The sequence below is a fragment of the Neovison vison genome, chromosome 3, assembly GCF_020171115.1.
Source record: "Neovison vison isolate M4711 chromosome 3, ASM_NN_V1, whole genome shotgun sequence".
Taxonomy (NCBI): domain Eukaryota; kingdom Metazoa; phylum Chordata; class Mammalia; order Carnivora; family Mustelidae; genus Neogale; species Neogale vison.
This window is the reverse complement of record NC_058093.1, coordinates 219,062,162-219,081,777: the sequence shown is the minus strand read 5'-3', so window position 1 is coordinate 219,081,777 and position 19,616 is coordinate 219,062,162. Positions and strand designations below refer to the sequence as shown.

At 47.9% G+C, this 19,616-nt stretch overlaps 1 protein-coding gene across 3 annotated transcripts in view; it reads left to right on the top strand.

The window, feature by feature from the left end:
- The window catches only part of NF2 (NF2, moesin-ezrin-radixin like (MERLIN) tumor suppressor), an 81,386-nt gene that overhangs the window by 45,524 nt on the left and 16,246 nt on the right, over positions 1 to 19,616 (top strand). For all 3 annotated transcript variants that reach the window (XM_044243960.1, XM_044243961.1, XM_044243962.1), the window contains exons 8-14: positions 3,517 to 3,651; positions 6,644 to 6,718; positions 10,146 to 10,259; positions 12,813 to 12,935; positions 13,874 to 14,091; positions 15,429 to 15,534; positions 18,350 to 18,477. In XM_044243960.1, coding sequence (XP_044099895.1) covers positions 3,517 to 3,651; positions 6,644 to 6,718; positions 10,146 to 10,259; positions 12,813 to 12,935; positions 13,874 to 14,091; positions 15,429 to 15,534; positions 18,350 to 18,477 — 899 coding nt within the window. The remainder of the gene's footprint in view (positions 1 to 3,516; positions 3,652 to 6,643; positions 6,719 to 10,145; positions 10,260 to 12,812; positions 12,936 to 13,873; positions 14,092 to 15,428; positions 15,535 to 18,349; positions 18,478 to 19,616) is intronic.

Genomic DNA, 19,616 nt, shown 5'->3' with positions numbered 1-19,616 from the left:
TTGACAGAGAGAGAAAGAGATCACAAGTAGGCAGAGAGGCAGGCAGAGAGAGAGGAAGGGAAGCAGGCTCCCTGCTGAGCAGAGAGCCCGATGTGGGGACTCGATCCCAGGACCCTGAGATCATGACCTGAGCCGAAGGCAGCGGCTTAACCCACTGAGCCACCCAGGCGCCCCAAGGGAGAGAGAATCTTAAGCAGACTCCGTGACCAATGCAGAGACATGGGGTGGGGTGGGGGTAGGGCGGTGGTCCTCAATCTCAGGACCCAGAGATCATGACCTGAGCCAAAATCAGAAGTCAGATGTTAACCAGCTGAGCCACCCAGGTGCCCCTGTGGTCCACCTTTCTCACCATAGTTATGGTTTGCTTTCCTTTTTTGGGTTGCAGAAATTTTGTATGAGGGGCACCTGGGTGGCAAAGTGGGATAAGCATCTGCCTTCAGTTTAAGTCACGATCCCAGGGTCCTGGAATTGAGCCCTCTACTGGGCTCCCTGCTCAGTCGGGAGCCTGCTTCTCCCTCTGCCTGCTGCTCCCCCTGCTTGTGCTCTCTCTGTCAAATAAATAAATAAAATCTTTAAAAAAATTTTGTATGAAATTCGAGTAAATTGTAATACATTTTAAATAACAGCTTTCTACCTCATTTGTCTTTTTTTTTTTTTTTAAGATTTATTTATTTATTTATTCGACAGCAGTGATCACAAGTAGGCAGAAAGGCAGGCAGAGAGAAAAGAGGAAGCAGGCTCCCTGCCGAGAAGAGAGCCGGATGTGGGGCTTGATCCCAGGACTCCGGGATCATGACCCAAGCAAAAGGCAGAGGCTTTAACCCACTGAGCCACCCAGGCACCCCTGATTTGTTTTCTAAATATAGACTTTTAAAACGGATTAGTTTGTATAAAATTACACTGGCAAGTTTTGTTATTTCACATAGTAAACAAGTGCCTAAAAGATTTTCGATAATAATGCAAAAGGTTATTTTCTTAAGTTTTACTAATTTCTGTTTGCTAATTGTCTGGTTTAAGGGCAGGCTAGTTTAACACATTTCTGTGGTTTTGGCAGCATAACTCCTCTTGGCCCATATGTCCACCATCTAGATTTTAGAAAAGTAGTGTTTTACAGCCCTTAAAAAACAGTGTATTAGGAAATATTTCTACAGCAGTCAGACTAAAATACACAATTGTGTGTGTGTTTTGTGTTACACAGTAGACATAGCCGGTAGATATTTTAGTATCTTTTGTGTTCGAGTTCCTGTGATTTCACATTAACTAAGGAACTTAAGTGCTTAAAACAATTGAAGAGACTGCTTGAGCCTTGCCTCTCTGTTTATTCTGTAGAAGTGTTGGGGGTCATCATATGAATCAAAGGGTAGAACCCTTTTTTTTTTTTAAAATAATTTGAACCAGACACAAACGTAATGAAATATCTCCTTTTCCAAAATGTACTGTAGCACTTAAAAGTACAAAGCCTTACTTATGTAAATGCAGTACTTTTAAGAGCTTTGCAGACTAAGAGGAATCTTTTTTAGGGTTTGGTAATAGCGCCTGACTTGAGGAGTGTTAGGAGGACTAAAAGATATATCTTGGAGCGCTCACTTGTCCACCTGACCTCTGCTCTTCGATTGGTCCTTCTCATCACAGTCTGAGCACCTTCTTGGTTTGCAGACCTGTTTTGCTGTCCTTGAAACTGGTTTGATGTCCTAGTTGTCAGCAACGGGTCAGGCGCTTTAGGTCCTTGTGCAGGGAGCTTCCTTCTACCACCACACAAGGGACACACTACACAGCATAGGTGACTGGGCCTCCAGCCTGAGGAGGTAGCCTCCAGGCCCATAGCTGGGTCAGTGACCTGAGGGTGAAGGGCACTTATCCTCTGTCTCCTCTGACTGCCGACCAATGTATATGCCAGCAATTAAATTTTCATAGAGCTTTATTGAGGTATAATTTATTTTTTAAAGATTTATTTATTTATTAGAGAGAGAGCATGGTGGGAGGAGCAGAGGGAGAGGGAGAGAATCTCAAGCAGACTCCCCACTGAGCACAGAGCCCTACCTGTGGCTTGATCCCAGGACCCTGAGATCATGAGCTGAGCCAAAACCAAGGGTCAGATGCTTAACTGACTGAGCCACTCAGGCACCCCAAGGTATCATTTATATCCAATTCATTTTGGTATATTTTTTTCCAACATCCTATTATAAATAATTTCAAACATATAAGAAAGTTGAATTTTACAGTGGATACCCATATACACCCACTTCTAAGTTCTTTAATTAACATTTTACTCTATTTGCTTTATCACACTGAGAATATATTTTAACATAAAATCATTTGATCCCAGCACTTTGATCCCAATTTTCTTTCTAGTGGGGCACCTGGGTGGCTCAGTTGGTTAGACATCCGACTCCTTTTTTTTTCCCCCCCCAAAGATTTTATTTGTTTATTTGACAGACAGAGATCCAAGTAGGCAGAGAGGCAGGCAGAGAGAGAGAGGAGGAAGCAGGCTCCCCACTGAGCAGAGAACCCGATGCGGGGCTCGATCCCAGGACCCTGAGATCATGACCTGAACTGAAGGCAGAGGCATTAACCCACTGAGCCATCCGGGCACCCCGAGACATCTGACTCTTGATCTCAGCTCAGGTCTTGATCTTAGGGTCATGAATTCAAGCCCCATGTTGGGCTCCACTTTGGGCATAGAGCCTACTTTAAAAAAAAAAAAAAATTTTCTTTCTGGTAGTACAACATTTTCTTTTAATGTAAGAGAGATTCAATCCTACAGGTCTTTATTCTACATCTATGATTATCTGGTTATAATATTCTGCCCCGCGGATGCCTGAAGCTGTGAATAGTACCAAACCCTATATATACTATGGCTTTTTTTCTTATATATGCATACCTGTGATAAGTTTAATTTATATTAGGCACAATGTAAGAAATTAACAATAACAATAAAAAACAGTTATAACAGTGTACTCTAATAAAAGTTACGTGAACAAGTACTCTCTCTTAAAACATCTTACTGTAGTACTCACCCTTCTTCGGATGATGTGAGATGATAAAGTGTCTACATGATGAGATGAAGTGAGATGACTGATTTAGGTGTTACAGTGCAGCATTAAGCTGCTACTGACCTGACAGTAACTCAGAAGGAGAATCATCTGCCTCCAGACCTTGTAACCAAAACCGTAGAAAGCCAAACTGCAGATAAGGGGGCGGGGGACGACCGCTGTGTTTAACTGGATGTAACAGTGCTTAGGTTGCGACTAAAGCCATTGAGCCAGTAACAGAAGCCCCCCCCACCCCGCCCCGTGATCCCTCTCCAGGACACAAGTCATGAGAATGGTATTTTGTCTCTGCCTGCCCCAGTTCAGGAAGCTGGAGGCCCCCTGGGTTACACAGCAGCTGTGACTTCTGTTGGGACCTGTTGGAACTCGTCACATATAATAGTGTGTGCCAGGTTCTTTGGGAAGTTGAATAAAATTTCAGACTTCCGCTGGAGCTGATGGTAGCTGCTCTTGATTGAATCTACAGAATAAAAAGGGCACCGAGTTGCTGCTTGGAGTGGATGCTCTGGGGCTTCACATCTATGACCCTGAGAACAGGCTGACCCCCAAGATCTCCTTCCCATGGAATGAAATCCGAAACATCTCTTACAGCGACAAGGAGGTAGGACGTGCTTTGCATGCAGACCCGCCAGCAGTGCTGCTCTCGGGCTTTTCCTGTCTCTCCTCCTCACTGTAGCGGTCCCCAGCCAGACTGCTCCTTGTTACCAGTAAAATCCTTTAATCCCCAGGCTTTGGGTTTGGGGTTGTTGTTTTCTGTTTAGAGGACGGTATCAGCATCCTTTATGCAAATGGCATCACTAAACCCCTCCTGCTGACTAACAAGAGGCTGGGGAGCTCAGCTTGTCCAGAAGAACCTCCAAAGAATAGTGAACAAACCAGAAAGTAACTTTTTCTTGTTACTTGCCTTGCTATTTCTAGTGAGAAATTCGCTATGTGCATTTAAGTATGGGGGACATTAAGTCCTCTTTTCAGTGTCCAGTGCTTGATACATGTGGGGATATCTATCTATCTTATCTATCTATCTATCCACCTGTCTATCTCTGTGTGTCGCAGCAATGATACAAATAAGGCTATCAGAACTACTTGTGAAAATCTGAGAATAATTCAGTTCGAATAACTTAGCTGTACATGCTAAGTTAGAAGTCAGATATTTCAATGCAGGATGGTGACCTTTCCCAAACACTGTCATCTTATGTTCATTTCTTCACTCGTTTGTTCTTTGTTAATTTTCAAGGAATTATTAAGCATCTGCTTTGTGTTAGGTTTTATAACAAAGATGTAGGAAATCCAGTCTCAGCCCCCAGGGACGTTAGAGTCAAGCAAGGCCCTGACTAATGGTGCAGGTGATGGTGACCCAGTGTGTTTCTGTTTTACCACTCACGGGTGCTCTCACCCCAACTCTGATTCCTTCTCCTAAAAACATGCAGCAAGATTAGGGGCCGGGTTTGGGGTGCCTGTGCTGTATCAGGGAGCGGAGCTGCGGAGGAATCAGGCAAGCTGTGATCTGTGAAGGGACTAACAGGGGCTGAGCTCCATGTTCCCTGAAGTCCTGGCCCCGGGGTGGGGTGGGGGGCTTTGGTGGTGGGGGGTGCAGAGCATGAGTCCTGAGAGCACAGAGAACTGGGCAGAAGGCAGCGGGCCCGGATGGTGCTCGGTGACGTATTGGCACCCGCAGAGCTGGGAAGCCAAGTGTGGAGTGAGGAACGGTGACGGCTTGTGTGGAGCCCTCACCGGAACAGATTTCTTGTTTTCCCTTCCCTAATAGCAACTCGAGAAAGGGAACCCCAGGCCCCTGGTTTCCAGTAATGTGGTTGAGATCTCCTCAGCCATGCTTGATGAGACAGATCGAGCTGCTTAATTCAAAACATGCTGGCTCTCGAATTTTCTGTAAGTAGCCCAGAAGAGCAGCACTTAGGTGTTTCTTTTTTAAAGTACTTCAGTTGAATGATCCCCGTGACTTAAAGCAGTAGGTATGCTATGGCATGGTAGTTTTTCATCTCTAATTTCATGAAGTCTGTTTACTGCATATCCACACATTTGTGTGTTAAAGGCTCCCAAGACACTCGTTTTTCACAGAATCCAAGGCTTAAAGTCTCCCCTAGTACAGCCTGACACAATAAACCCTAATACACCCTCTCCAGGGGCAGGGTGCCATCATGTTCCATCACGTCAATAACTCAGGCAGTAAGAGGACCTCAAGCTGACTTGACATAATAGGAAGTAGTCTTAGTAGTTATGTCAAAACAGAAATGTTGGTTTATTTTAAGTGATCCATTGATTCTTTGTGCACGTCCGGACCCAGCACGTAGCCTGTGGTTTCCCCACTACTTGTGGTTTCCCACTGACAGCTCCGGGGTTTGACTTCAAAGCCAAAAATAAGCTCACGAAATTTACAAATAACCTACACGAAAGCAGTAGTGCTTCCAAGTTGGCTTGACCGAAAGCTAACCGAAGGATCATTTTCCTCGGTGTGCTGACTCCTCCCCGGACAAAATAACATGCAAAAGACATACCCAAGAATTTATCTTCACAGACGTATTGATCTGCTTAGCACATCTTTCTTGGGAATAGGTACTCATTTTTTTTCAGTGCATCTTTGCAACTGAGGATCCGACTGGTCTGATCAGGAATGGTTGAGAACAGCGGTTGCCATTTGTTCTTCGTATGCTTCTGTGCCTAGCGGTCTGGTCCTGGGATCTCCTTCTTGGCTACCACTCTGTCCTTACTCAGCTTTCTCTCCCCTTTGATTTCAGGACCAGTTTCCCTCTTCTACCACAGTCTGTTCTTCACACTTTATTCCTTTTATTAATAGCTTTTAGCTGAGAATCCCCATGTTCAGAACCCGGAGTGATGACCTGTGTGCTGCCCCATCAAACCCCAGTCTACCCCTGCCTTCCTCCCAGTCTGAGCCCATGACAGCTAGTCATCAGAGAGCTAATAGTGTGTGTGTGTGTGTGTGTGTGTGTCTCTCTCTCTCTCTCACACACACACACACACACACACACAGCTCATTTCCTTATCTCCCCCTCATTTCTGTTGCTTGCCCTGTCCCGAATGGCCCTCCGTCCGACCTTTTAACTTCCCTCTCATACTCTTTGTGTCTGACCAGCTGAAGTTCCCCTCCTACGTATGGTAGGTTGATGCTGAACCCCCATGACATTTGTGATTTGTGCTTCCCAGTGAGGCTCTAATAGATGATGTAATTTCTCAAGTAACTGACCGTCATTAGTCTGGTTCCAGCTAGGTGATGAGCTTCCTGAAGGCAGAACTGGGCCTGTGGCTCTGCAATAGGCTTCCCATTTGTTGGCCTCACAGTGGGGCCCACTGAAGGCTGGCGTTTCAAGTTCCTAAGCCTAAGATGGTGCTGACAGCACACCTTCCAGGATCCTGGACTTCCACAGCCCCAGACTTGGCGCCCTCAGCCGCTTATAATTTACCATGGTTTAGTGCCCAGGCACCAGGAAGCCAGGACAAGGCACAACAGCCTCGTGCTGGATCTTTGCCAGCTTGGTTGCTGCTTTTGTGGAATTTCCCAGTTGGTGCTCACACTCTAGGCTGTGAGACTGAAACTGTTTTCTGCTTCCTTCTTTCAGTTTACTATTAAGCCATTGGATAAGAAAATCGATGTCTTCAAATTTAACTCCTCAAAGCTTCGTGTTAATAAGCTGGTAAGTTGAGATCCCGGTTTTTGTTACTGATAACTGTAGTTTTTCTGAGATACTTTTTTCTGAGTGCTTTTTTTTTTTTTAAGATTTTTTATTTATTTGTTTGACAGAGAGTGTGCAGGGGGAGTGGAAGAGCGAGAGAATCAGGCTTCTAGCTGAGCAGAGAGCCTCATAACCTCGAGTGAAGTGTAGAAGGATACCTCACCTGCTACACGCTTTTCCAGTAGACCTTGAAAGACTCTTCCCTTTAGCTTAACCTAACGAGTCAAACCTAGATTTTATGATGTGGAATTTTTTTTTTTTTTTAAGATTTTATTCATTTATTTGACAGACAGAGATCACAAGTAGGCGGAGAGGCAGGCAGAGAGAGAGAGGAGAAAGCAGGCTCCCTGCTGGGCAGAGAGCCCGATGCGGGGCTCGATCCCAGGACCCTGGGATCATGACCTGAGCCGAAGGCAGAGGCTTTAACCCACTGAGCCACCCAGGCTCTCCAGTGATGTGGAATTTTTTAAAAAAATATTTATTTATTTGACAGAGACTGTGAGAGAAGGAATGCAAGCAGAGGGAGTCGGAGAATGAGAAGCAGACTTCCTGCTGAGCAGGGAGCCTGATGTGGTCCTCGATCCCAGGACTCTGGGATCATGACCTGAGCCGAAGGCAGACGTTTAACAACTGAGCCACTCAGGTGCCCATGATGTGAAATTTTTAAAAATTATTTTTATGGAGGTACTTTATACATATAAAAGGAGAAGTATGTGTATTAGGTATAAAAAGGGGCAAAAATGAACATCTACGTACCCACTACCCAGCTTTAAGAAACAACACACTTCCAGTACTGTTAGAAGCCTTCATGTTAGCATCCCGCTGGCTTCCCCCACCCACCTCCCCAAGGGTGATCACCATTCTAAGCTGTGTGCCTATTATTCCCTTGCTTTTCCTCAGAACTTGACTTCATGTATAGCAAAATGAATATACTGTTAAGTTTTGTGACCTTTTGAAGTATACCAAGTGCTATCAACTGTCTGTGTTCTTCTGTCACCTTTTTTCATACATTATTATTTTCTGAGGTGTATCTCTGTTGATGCTTCAAGATACGATCCCTTTATTTTCATTGCTATATAGTATTCCTTTTATGGATATATGTGTGTGTGTGTGTGTGTATTTGTCATTCTTCTATTAATGAATAATTGCTTTTTAGTTCTCTGCCATTTTAACCAGGCTGTTGTGAACATTCTTGTACCTGCCTCCTGCAGTAGTCTCTCTAGAGAGTATCTGCTTAGGAGTACAGATGCAAGGCTGTAGTGTATGTCCAAATTCAAGATTACACCATGTTGTTTTTCAAAGAAGGTGAATTAATTGGCAGATCCCATGCAGTGGGTGCAACTTCCTTTTTTTAATAGTCTGTGCTTATATTATCAGCCTTTAAAATTTTTTTTGTCACTCTTGTGCATATGAAATAGTATCTCAGTGCAAGTTAATGTGCATCTATCTATTTACTAATGAAGTTGAACATCTTTTTGTATATTTTTTGGTCAAGCTTATTGTCTTTTTTTAAAAATTTAAATTTAATTACTTAACATATAATTTGTCTGTAATAATTAACATATATTTGTTTCAGGGCTACAGGTCTGTGATTCATCAGTCTTGTATATAATACCCAGTGCTTATTACAACACGTGCCCTCCCCGAGCTCATTGTCTCTTTTATCAAGCACTTGATGCCCTTCGGTCATCATTTTTAGGGATGTTTGTACTCTTTATTGGTTATACCTTCTCCCATCCTGTGGCTTGTTTTCCCTCCCTTTTTAAGGTCTTAACAAAGAATGTTTGATTTTAATATAGACAAATATATACATCTTTTCCTTAATCCTTTGTACTGTTTGTGTCTTGTTTGACATCTTTTTTTATCCTATGATCATAAAGATGTTCTTCTACATTCTCTCTCTCAATTTTTTTTAAAGATTTTATTTATTTATTTGACAGACAAGAGATAACAAATAAGCAGAGAGGCAGGCAGAGAGAGAGGGGGGGAAGCAGGCTCTCCACTGAGCAGAGAGCCACCCTGGCACCCCTCTTCTACATTCTCTTAAAAAATTTCAAGGGCTGGGGTGCCTGGGTGGCTCAGTGGGTTGAAGCCTCTGCCTTCAGCTCAGGTCGCCTTCAGCTCAGGTCGTGATCTCAGGGTCCTGGGATCAAGCCCCATATCGGGCTCTCTGCTCAGTGGGGAGCCTACTTCCTCCATTCTCTCTCTGCCTGCCTGTCTGCCTACTTGTGATCTCTGTCTAATAAACAAGTAAAATCTTAAAAAAAAAACCTTTAAAAAAATTTTTTTTTTCAAGGGCTTAGTCTTCATATTTAAATCTTTAATCCGGGGCACCTATGTGGCTCAATGGGTTAAGCCTCTGCCTTCAGCTCAGGTCATGATCCCAGGGTCCTGGGATTGAGCCTGCATTGAGCTCTCTGCTCAGCAGGGAGCCTGCTTCCCCCTCTCTCTCTGCATGCCTCTCTGCCTACCTATGATCTCTGTCAAATAAATAAATAAAATCTTAATATAAAATAAATATATAAATCTTTAGCCCAGGGTGCCTGGATGGCTCAGTCATTAAGCATCTGCCTTCGGCTCAGGTCATGATCCCGGGGTCCTGGGATTGAACCCTGCATCAGGCTCCCTGCTTGGAAGGAAGCCTGCTTCTCCCTCTCCCATTCCTTCTGCTTGTGTTCCCTCTCTCCCTGTGTCTCTGTCAAATAAATAAATAAAATCTTTTAAAAAATAAAAATAAATAAATGTTTAATCCTTCTGATTTTTGTGTACGGTGTAAGGGAGGGGCCCAGCTTCTTTTTCTCCACGTGAATCACCTGTTGTCCCAGCCCAATCTATTGAATGAACTTTCCTACCCTCCCTCCTCTGCAGAGCTACATCTTAGGAGAATGAGATGCAGCCAGAAGACATGCAGAAGTGTCATCTGTTCCTCTCCTCACTTGTGATTTTTGCCCCCCTGGCATCCTTAAGGCACCTCCGTTTTGCCTGTCTCCAGAGCAGAGAGCCCTGGAGGCCGGTAGTAGGGAGGGCCTCAATGTTTCACTCCGTGCTTTATTTCTCAGGTTTTCTGCTGACCCCAAGAGCCCTGAAACCAAGACGCCATAGGGCTAGTGAGCTGGTAGGCAGTGAAGTAAACTTCTGGCTTTAACATTGCCACTGCTGGGGCGCCTGGGTGGCTCAGTGGGTTAAAAGCCTCTGCCTTCGGCTCAGGTCATGATCTCAGGGTCCTGGGATCCAGCCCCGCATCGGGCTCTCTGCTCAGCGGAGAGCCTGCATCCTCCTCCCTCTCTCTCTACCTGCCTCTCTGCCTACTTGTGATCTCTATCTGTCAAATAAAAATAAAATCTTTAAAAAAAAAAAAAAATAACATTGCCACTGCTTCCAACCACAGATTCTCCAGCTCTGTATCGGGAACCATGACCTTTTTATGAGGAGAAGGAAGGCCGATTCTTTGGAAGTTCAGCAGATGAAAGCCCAGGCCAGGGAGGAGAAGGCTAGAAAGCAGGTAAGCAAGACCGTGTCTGAACCACCCTTGTTGCTGCTTCGTGGTCTTGGCCTTGGAGGTGAGCAGCGGTCATGGGCTGACAGGTGTCATTCAGCCATAGGTACACCTTCTCTCATTTTATCTCTGTTGGATCTTCACTGGCTGATGCCCAGCCAATGGGGTGTCTGCTCTGAAAGGAGGAATAAACTCTGACAGCATATGTAAAAGAAACATTTCTAGTATTTCTCCACTTAAGTAAGTGAAGTGTGATTAATGCAGGCTTGGGAAGGGATAGGCAAGCCTATGTCCATCCATCTGTCCATCCGTCCATCCATCCATCCATCCATCCACCCATAGTCTGTCCACCTAGCTAGCTTGCTTTCTTTCTGCCTGCCTGTCTCCTTTGCCCAGCCTTGTCCTTTTCTAATTAGATGGTGATAGAATGCACAGCAGCGTCTCATGCTTGCTGAGGGAATGCTAATTAGACTCCGGCCCCACTTCCCTGCCACAGGTCAGCCCAGGCGGCATGTTGCCCATGGTGGGAGGTGCTGGGAGTGCTTATCAGCAGACTGGACAGTCTGCATCATTGTTTTCTACTCACAAATCATGTTGACTCACCGAAATCCACACAACTAATCTGAGCCTCGCTGCCGAGAATATCCACTGTGGTTTTGGACCAACTCCTAGACAGAATAGCAGCAGCTGCAGTCAGCTGCCCTCAGGACTTGCAGGCTCAGAGGTGTAATCATTAGTCTGTGTGCAGCTCTCTGATGTGGGGACTCCGGTGAGGCTGGCTCCCTGCCCTGAGATTTGGAACGAAATGCCCAGTTTGAGCCAGCATGCCTTCAGCGTTCCATCACTTTGCTCTGTGAGACAACAGACTGTTGGGCTGCTTTGGGGGCCATGATGGTGGAGTGGGTTTTCTTGGACAAAGAAATACTCCTGAGCCAGCACAGGTCTAGGTGGCAACTTCAAGAAGAACCTTCTTTGACCTCTTTTCAGACAAGCAAAGCTTAGAAGTGAGAGATCTGAAAACGGCAACGAGTGCGACAGCCTCAGAGCTGTTGGCAGAGAATAGAGTGCAAACGGCCCTGGCCTGCACTGCTTGTAGAACACCAGAGACATGTCCCTGGCATCTGGCAGCCACAGGCCGAGGGCTTCATGGCCCAGTGGAATAGACATAGACCTTGGAGCCAGATGGGAAACTTACTATGTGACATTAGTAAATGACTTACCTCCCAGACCTCAGTTTTCCCATCTGTCCAGTGGAGCTAATGGTACGTCTTCTCGGTCTCAGATCAAAGGACCATTGCCCCTGAAAGCCTTTGCGGACTGAAACGACCTTGTAGGCAGGAGGCCCCTTATTAGTGGGTGGCAGTCTCAGGAAAAGTGCAGTGCTGGGAACAGAAGGTGGTTTCCTGGGATTTTTTCAAGTGGAGAATAATGGAGGTACAGTAATCTTCCTAATGGAAATCATAATACAGTGGAAATTAGGAAAAAAAAATTGGCCAAGCTTTTCACTGATCTGCAAGTGGAAAATTGGAGAAGAATTTACAGTATTTTATTGCTGTCTTTGCATTATTCCTTCGAGGCCCAATGCCCTTTTTTTGGCTCAGTGTTTAGAAAAGGCAGCAATCTTAAAAATCTTCTGTTTGGGAGAAGATTGAAGCAAGAAGTAATTAAATGTGCTCTATTTAAGGAAGAAAATAGAGCTGTGGTCACTTCTGGCTTCTGCTTTCTGAACTCAGTTAATACCCTGCGATCACAGAGAATAGCACTTGTCCTATGCTTGTTCCCCTTATTAAGCTCTGCATGTGGCCCAATTAATACAGTGATCCAGAAGGCATGGGAGGCAGCAGTGGCTTTGTACTGGTGCCTTAAGGACGGGGTTGGGGGAGGTTGCTGCGTTCCCTGCTCGGCTCCCTCCTGTCGCAGTCCTGGCCAGGAGCTGCCTCTACGTGAGGCTGGGCCCCTGTATGGTGGCATTGCAGCTTCCCCACGGTGACATACACTGTGTGAACTCCCGATGTCTCACGTAGAACCATTCCATCTTCTTTGTGGGTCAGCGGCTGGAGCGACTGGGGAAGAAATTAGAGATGTGGGAGGTGTCCGTGTGGAAGAGAAATGGCAAAGTGGCTCTTCCAGCCAGAAGTGAGCGGTGTGTTTCTGGGGCTCCGTCTCAGGGAGAAGGGACCTGCATTGTGTCCTGTCAGCCGCAGGGCAGAGCCACGTGAGGTCTCCCAACAAAAAGGGATATTGGCAGGGTGGCCATTTCAGCACACAGTGTGGAAGAATGGCACCTTCGATCTGGGTACACTTGACAGGGCTTGCCTTTTTATTGTTGTGTTTGTTCTCTCACCTCTAGACGTTTTTTCAAGGGACACAGCCTTTGATCCTGCAGCTGGTTTCGAAGGACAAAGGGTGCCGGGTGACAAGAATGACACTGGCAACCTAAAGTAAAGGGGAGAAAAGAGGGTCTCCTTGGGGGACTCTGGACACTGGGCATTCTCGGGCCTCTGTGGCACTGCAGGCCATGGGCTCCGTGACTCAGTGGCCACTGTCATTGGCCCTCAGATGGAGCGGCAGCGACTTGCTCGAGAGAAGCAAATGAGGGAGGAGGCAGAGCGCACGAGGGACGAGCTGGAGAGGAGGCTGCTGCAGATGAAAGAAGAGGCGACAATGGCCAATGAAGCTCTGGTGATTGCTTTGGGGGTCTGGGCCCCTGAAGGCTACATGGGGACTCGCGTGGGTTTAGGAAGTTAAGCCTCCCAACGACCACAGATTATTAACATATGCTTTGACATTTCAGCTAAAAAAAAAAAAAAGAAAAATCAGTGCCTTTCTTTCCACCTGTGTCGGCAGAGGCGGACTGGTGAAGTTCATGTGCGGCCAAAGCCCCACTTTGACTGGGCCTCACCTTTAAAGTGGGGCTTCTTGGGGCACCTGGGTGGCTCAGTGGGTTAAAGCCTCTGCCTTCGGCTCTGCTCAGGTAATGATCACAGTCGAGCCCCACATTGGGCTCTCAGGGAGCCTGCTTCCCCCACCCCCGCCCCACTGCCTGCCTCTTTGCCTACTTGTGATCTCTGTCTGTCAAATAAATAAAATCTTTCTAAAAAAATAAATAAATAAAGCGGGGCTTCTCAGCTGATACTGAGGGCAGATCACCCTTTATGGTGGGAGCTGTCCAGTGGCTCACAGGATGTTTAGCAGTGTCCCTGACCCCTACCCGCTAGATGCCAGTAGCACGCCCCCCCACCACCACTTGTGATAATCAAAAATGCCTCCAGACATTGTTACCTGTCTCCCAGGGGAGCAGTCTCTACTGGTTTGAACCACTGATTTAAAAGGAAAAAACAAGGTAAAGTTGGTTTTCTTCCTCATACAGCATATGCCTCAGCTCAAGTGGACACTCAGAAAGGCGCTTTCTTCTTGCTCCCCATAGGCAGAACCTGAAGAACCTTTCCAAACAGTTGAAAGTGTGGCTTGTCATCCTGTGCCCAAGTGTCCTCTGATGGGACATTCAGTGGCAGGGCCCTGGAGGCCCTGGTTCTCGCTGACCTGAATGTCTGAGGCCACATCTGGAGGGGGATGATGGGTACGTGGTCCCCGTCTCAGCTGACAGTGCTCTTCTCCAGATGCGGTCTGAGGAGACGGCTGACCTGTTGGCAGAAAAGGCCCAAATCACAGAGGAGGAGGCCAAACTCCTGGCACAGAAGGCTGCAGAGGCTGAACAGGAAATGCAGCGCATCAAGGCCACAGCCATTCGGACAGAGGAGGAGAAGCGCCTGATGGAGCAGAAGGTGCTGGAGGCCGAGGTGCTGGCGCTGAAGATGGCCGAGGAGTCAGAGAGGAGGTGAGAGGTCGGGAGTCCCGGGCCCTGGGGCTTAGGCGAAGGCCTATCCGGTCATGCAGAGCTTGACTGCACTTGTTCGCAAGCTGCTTCTCCATCTTCTGGGGCGGGGGGAGGCCCCTTCCTTGACAGGTTGGTGAGAACCGGTACCTAACCCGGTATAGGGTTTGAGAGCTGGAATTAGTAAAAAGGCTCAGGAACACAGTTCTCTTGTTGAGTGGACCTCTGGTCATGCTTGGGCCTGTGATAAACCGCCGTCCCTCTGATAGTTGTGTTGGCAGGAAAGCCATCAAGCACAGCCGCCAGCTGCTTTCAGCTGAGGAGCTGTAAGCAGGCTCTTCTTACATTTAAAAAATGTGGCTCTTTTCCCTTTTCATTTAGGGGACATGTGGGGAGAGAGCAGCTATTTACCTTTAACAAAGTAAGGAGGAACCCCCTTCCCTGCAGCCCTTCTTGGTGCTAAGGCTCCTGAGGCAGATAGGAGGGGAGCGCCAGGATCCCCTTTGTGGCCAGCTCACAACCAGGTTGAAGGATGCAACTGTAGTCTCTACTTCCCAAAGACTATTCTAGGCTCGGGATTGTTCTGGCCCTGCCATCTTCAGATTAACACTGGCGCATTCCCCTGTTGAGTCAGAACACTTGAATTTGGCTTTTTGCTGCCAAGGTGCATTCACTTACAGTTTCCTCTCCACTTTTTGCATGTCGTTCTGGGAATATGGTTCTTGGTTTCCTGCCCTGTTTCGGGCCCCTTTCTTTCTGTGTGCGGGTCACTTCCCCTGCTGACTGATGCATGTTGCGCCGGGCCCCCTGGGTCCTGTGTCTTGCAGGGTGAGGTGTGACGCCCTCAGCGTTGGTGCTCGTCGTCTTGCTTGAGGTTGGCCCCAGGCCTGCAGGTGTTTTACTTAGGGCTGTGAAGAATCACTTCTCTCCCATCCTGCCCTTCAGAATCCAATATAAGACCTCCGATCCACTGTACTGTACCTTTGCCCAGCCCACTCTCACCCAGAAGTGAAGCAGAGGAAGCTGCTAGCTCCTCCCCCACTTTTCCTCCCGCTCCACCAACTGCAAAGGTTTGAACTTGACTTCTGCCCACTAGCTTCCCTGCTCTTCTGGTTTAGATTTACTTTTGCAATGAACAGAACTCAGGAATGTTTTCCTTGCTTTGGAAGTTCTGTTTTTCACATAAATGCCCCCACAGCCACTGGCCTTGTTTGCCTGATCTGGTGCCATCCTCAGGATTAACCCATGACCTTCATTTCCAGGGGAATAGTGGGGCAGAGGGCTCGCTTTCTGCCACCTGTCGCCTTCGTGGAGCTGACTGGCTCCTCCTTTCCTTGCAGGGCTAAGGAGGCTGATCAGCTGAAGCAGGACCTGCAGGAAGCCCGTGAGGCAGAGCGAAGAGCCAAGCAGAAGCTCCTGGAAATCACCACCAAGCCCACATACCCGGTGAGCCTGGCTGGGGGCTGCCGGCCTTGAGCTGCTGCAGACCTCACAGCTTTCCCTTCCCTCCCAGCCCTTCTGCTCCCCTGCTTTCTCTGGTTCCCCGGGTGGCCATGGCAGCGTGAGTGCTGCTGCGGGCCTGCAGCTGGGGACTGGAGAGGATGCCTGGTCTGCCGTCTGGCCTTGGACAAGTCACCTGTCCATTTACCTAGATAACAGGCAGCAGGGCCTTTCCCAGCTCTGAAATGTTTTTCTTATTCTAAGTAGTATAGTCCCAGGTTATTCTCAGAAGAGAATAGGCTCTGGATGCCAAGCAGAGTGTAACCTTCAGCTACCTGTGTATACCATATATTGTCATTGTAGTTCTGGGCAGGGGTACCCCGTGTACCTCAGAATGAACGATTGCCACGTAAAAACAAGCTTCCAGACTCAATTTTGGGACAAGGAGGCAGACTTCAATTTAACAGGGCCACACAGTGAATAGAGAAGTCTCTTCCCTGCCCCTTCCTCTGTGCATTCAGTTCAGTAGACTGTTCGGTTCCATGTAATACCAGGCAGATGTTCAGTCTGTACCCAGACAGGGTGCACAGGGGCCTGGAGGAGAATGTAGTCCAGCCTGAGGAGCGGCAGGAGAGGCATAGGGTGGCACCTGCGCAGGCTCTTAGAGGGGAAGTCAGAACGAGCTAGGTGGGCAAGAGACTGGGGGGTGTTTTCAGCCACTGCACAGGTGTGCGCGTGTAACCCACAGGTACAAACACACGCACTGCCCACTCGTACGGCATAGGCAGTGAAGAGATGCACAGCGACTGAAGTAGCCCAGGGTTTGAGGTGGAGGGAAATGTGAGCAGTGTGCTCTTGTCATCTGTTCCGGTTCTCTAGGTCACCCCAAGCCAGCCATTCCTTATTTTCTCTCACGTCCCGATGGGTTAAGTGGGCCGCTGGGCCTGCCACAGGTTGTCTGCCACTGTCTGGGCTGGGCATCTGAGATGTGGGGGGTTCGTGGCTGGCTCAGTCGATAGAGCATGCGACTCTTGATCTCGCCATGGCGGGTTCGAGTCACACGTTGGGTGTAGAGATCACTCAAAAATAAAATCTTAGAAATAAATAAAACAACGCCCACTGGAGCAAACTTTATACACTCTACACGCAGTAAATAAATAAGTTGTGGAGGAGTTCATATCAGTCTTTTAATCATATTTCGCAGTACGGATGGATTGTAATTCATTTAAGTGGTTCTCTATGGATGAGTGTTTAGTCTGTTTTCTTCTGCAGTTGTGAACAAAACTGCAGAAAATACCCCTGAGCACAAATCTTCGCACATACGGTGAATATACTGGTAGAATAACTTCTCATAAATAGAGCCGTGGGGTTAGGTTTTCTGTCGAGATGCTCTCCACAGGGGTCGTACCAGTGTCTGTTCTCACCCACAGTGCAGCACTCTGTGCCCATCTTTTCGGAAATTTTGATGGACTATAGCGTATGTACAGAGAAGTGCCCAGATTATAAGTGTACAGCTTGATGAATTCTCACAAACTCAACACACCCATGCACCCAGCACCCAAATCAGAAAACAGAACGTTCTAGTACCCCAGAAGCCCCCTCTCAGCACCACCTTCAACGCCCACGCAGGCAGTCTGCCTCAGGCCTTGTCATCGTCTCAGATGAGTACTCGGGGCCTCTCCCCTTTCCCAGATGCCGTCCCAGACTCAGCCAAGGATCCAAGGGTGAAGAGAGAGGCAGATCTTCCTGCCCTTAGGAAACTTGCCAACAGTGAGGAAGAAGACATAGCCAAAAGGGATTTTTTTTTTACAGGGCAGAGTTAGGGAAGTGCCCTAACAGAACCAGAAACACAATGTTAACGCATAGCAGAGAGTTGCCATCTGGCCAAGAGGGATCTAGAAAGGCTTTGGTGAGAAATCCTAGTATTTGAGAAGGGCCTTGAAAGAGAGATTGTGTATAGGGAGAGCAGTGGTTTAAGCAAAGGAACAGAAATGGTACTGTTCACGTTTTGTTAGGGCAACCAGTTCCTAGGAAAAGCTAGACTAGATTGGGACCATATTTGAGATGACCCTTTGTTTTGGGATGAGAAAGTCCTCACATCTAATCCCTTCATCCTCTGCTTCAAGCCCTCCTCTGTCTCCATCTGAACCCAAGCCCCTCAACATGCAGGGTAGCTCCTTAGGGTCTGGTTCTTTCTCCCACCCGCCTCCGTCAGCGTTCGCACTGAGCCTTCTCTGCGCTGCCCAGTTCCATGCCTCTTGCCGGTTAAGCTTTTTCCTCTGGCACATCATCTGGTGCCAGCAGAAACAGCATCTCTTCTAGCAAGCCTTCTCCAGCTCCCTTGGCCACTGTTTACTCTCTGGCTACAGCATCTCTCTTACCTAACCATGACGGTCTATGAGCACCTCTGTTTACTGGATAATACTTTCAGCTCTTCCAAGCTAGGGACTCTGTCTTGTTCTCTGCCTCTCCAGCTCCTAGCCCAGGGCCCAGGGTCTTCTTCAACGAAGAAGTGAGTAGGAGTTTGTTTTTCAATTTGGCTGAGCACGAAGAGCTGTTAAAGGTTTGAGGGGAGAGGAATGGAATGATTTACCTGGATCTCAGATCTTTGGGGTCTATCACGTGGCAGCAGCCAACATGGGTAGATTGGAGGAGGAGAAATGAGTGACAGTGGTGACGCGAGGCCGTGATGGTGCTGGGTGGGAACAGGGCCCGAGCTGTGCCCATTGCCTCTGTGGCTGCTGGAGGGGGATGGTAAACACAGCAGTGGCTCAGTTCTCATAGAACCTGGCCCTCCTAACTGGAGATTTCTCATTCATAGCCCATGAACCCAATTCCAGCACCACTGCCTCCTGATATACCAAGCTTCAACCTCATTGGTGACAGCCTGTCTTTCGACTTCAAGGATACTGACATGAAGCGGCTTTCCATGGAGATAGAGAAAGAAAAGTACGTAGTCCCGCCTGACCTTGTCCCCTCCCCAGCTAGAGTGGGGCCATCTGGACCTGGAGAATGTGGAGGGTCACCGTAGGAGCCTGTCACTAGCCATGCAGGGGTTGCTCTGTTCCCACCCTCTGAAGGAAGAATTTCCTCATCAGAAGTGAAGGACATCACGCCAGCATTCAGTCTTGCAGGCTAACAATGATCCTTGATTGGTGACCTGGAGTTTATGGCGGCTTGAAACCTCATCTACAGTCTAGGACTGCTTGTCAGGGATCTCCGAGTCAGTCAGACTGCTGTTCGCATGGAGGTAGAGCCTGTGATAATGTCCGAACACGGGAATAGAACAGGTTTCCTGGTTGTCTTCTCTGGCGCTTGAGACAGGCGCGGGTGGCACTTCCCAGGTCTAGAATGAGGGTCAGGGAAGAGACTTGGGTTCAAGGTCGGAGGAAAGCAAACATCTGGGTCAGGCTAGCCCTGCTGCTTGGGGCAGCCCTGAGCTGAGCCCTGCCTGCCCTGTTCGTAGCGGCTTCTGCTGTGCGCTCCTCCTTCCCTTCCCGGTTGGTGGAACCGAGGCAAGCAAGGAGTCTCGCTGCAGAAGAAATCCGGCTACAGTTCCCCCAGTTCCCAGCCGTAGGTAAATTTGCCGCTTGTGCAGTCAAATGCTCTACCACTGAGCTATACCCCCAAATTGGCCGCTTGTGCCACGGCTTGCTGGAGAACCATGTAGAGTGCCTGGGTGGCGGGGCTTTCTAGCATTGTCTCATTTCATTCCTGCTAACGAACATCAAGCTGACATCAGAGGTAGGTTTTAGTGTGACATTTATAAATGAGATCTACATCGTTTAATGAGCTCATCCAGCATCATAGGGCTGGTAAGGGGCAGAACGAGGATTCAGCTCCAAGCCTATGTGAGTCTCTGTGTGAGGCCTGTGTGAGGCTCTCACCTTGTCCAGTATCCTTGGGCTTGCTCTCTCAGGACAGTGTCTCCTTGGGGCCCAGGCTGAGCAGCCAGGGCCTCTTTATCTGTGCTATCTGCTGTCCCAGTTGCCCTTCCAGCCTTTCTCCGATGACCAGGCACCAGTGAGCATTTTGTGGTTGTGAGCAGGTGAGGCTACTTTCTGTTGAGTCCTGTTTTTTAATACTTT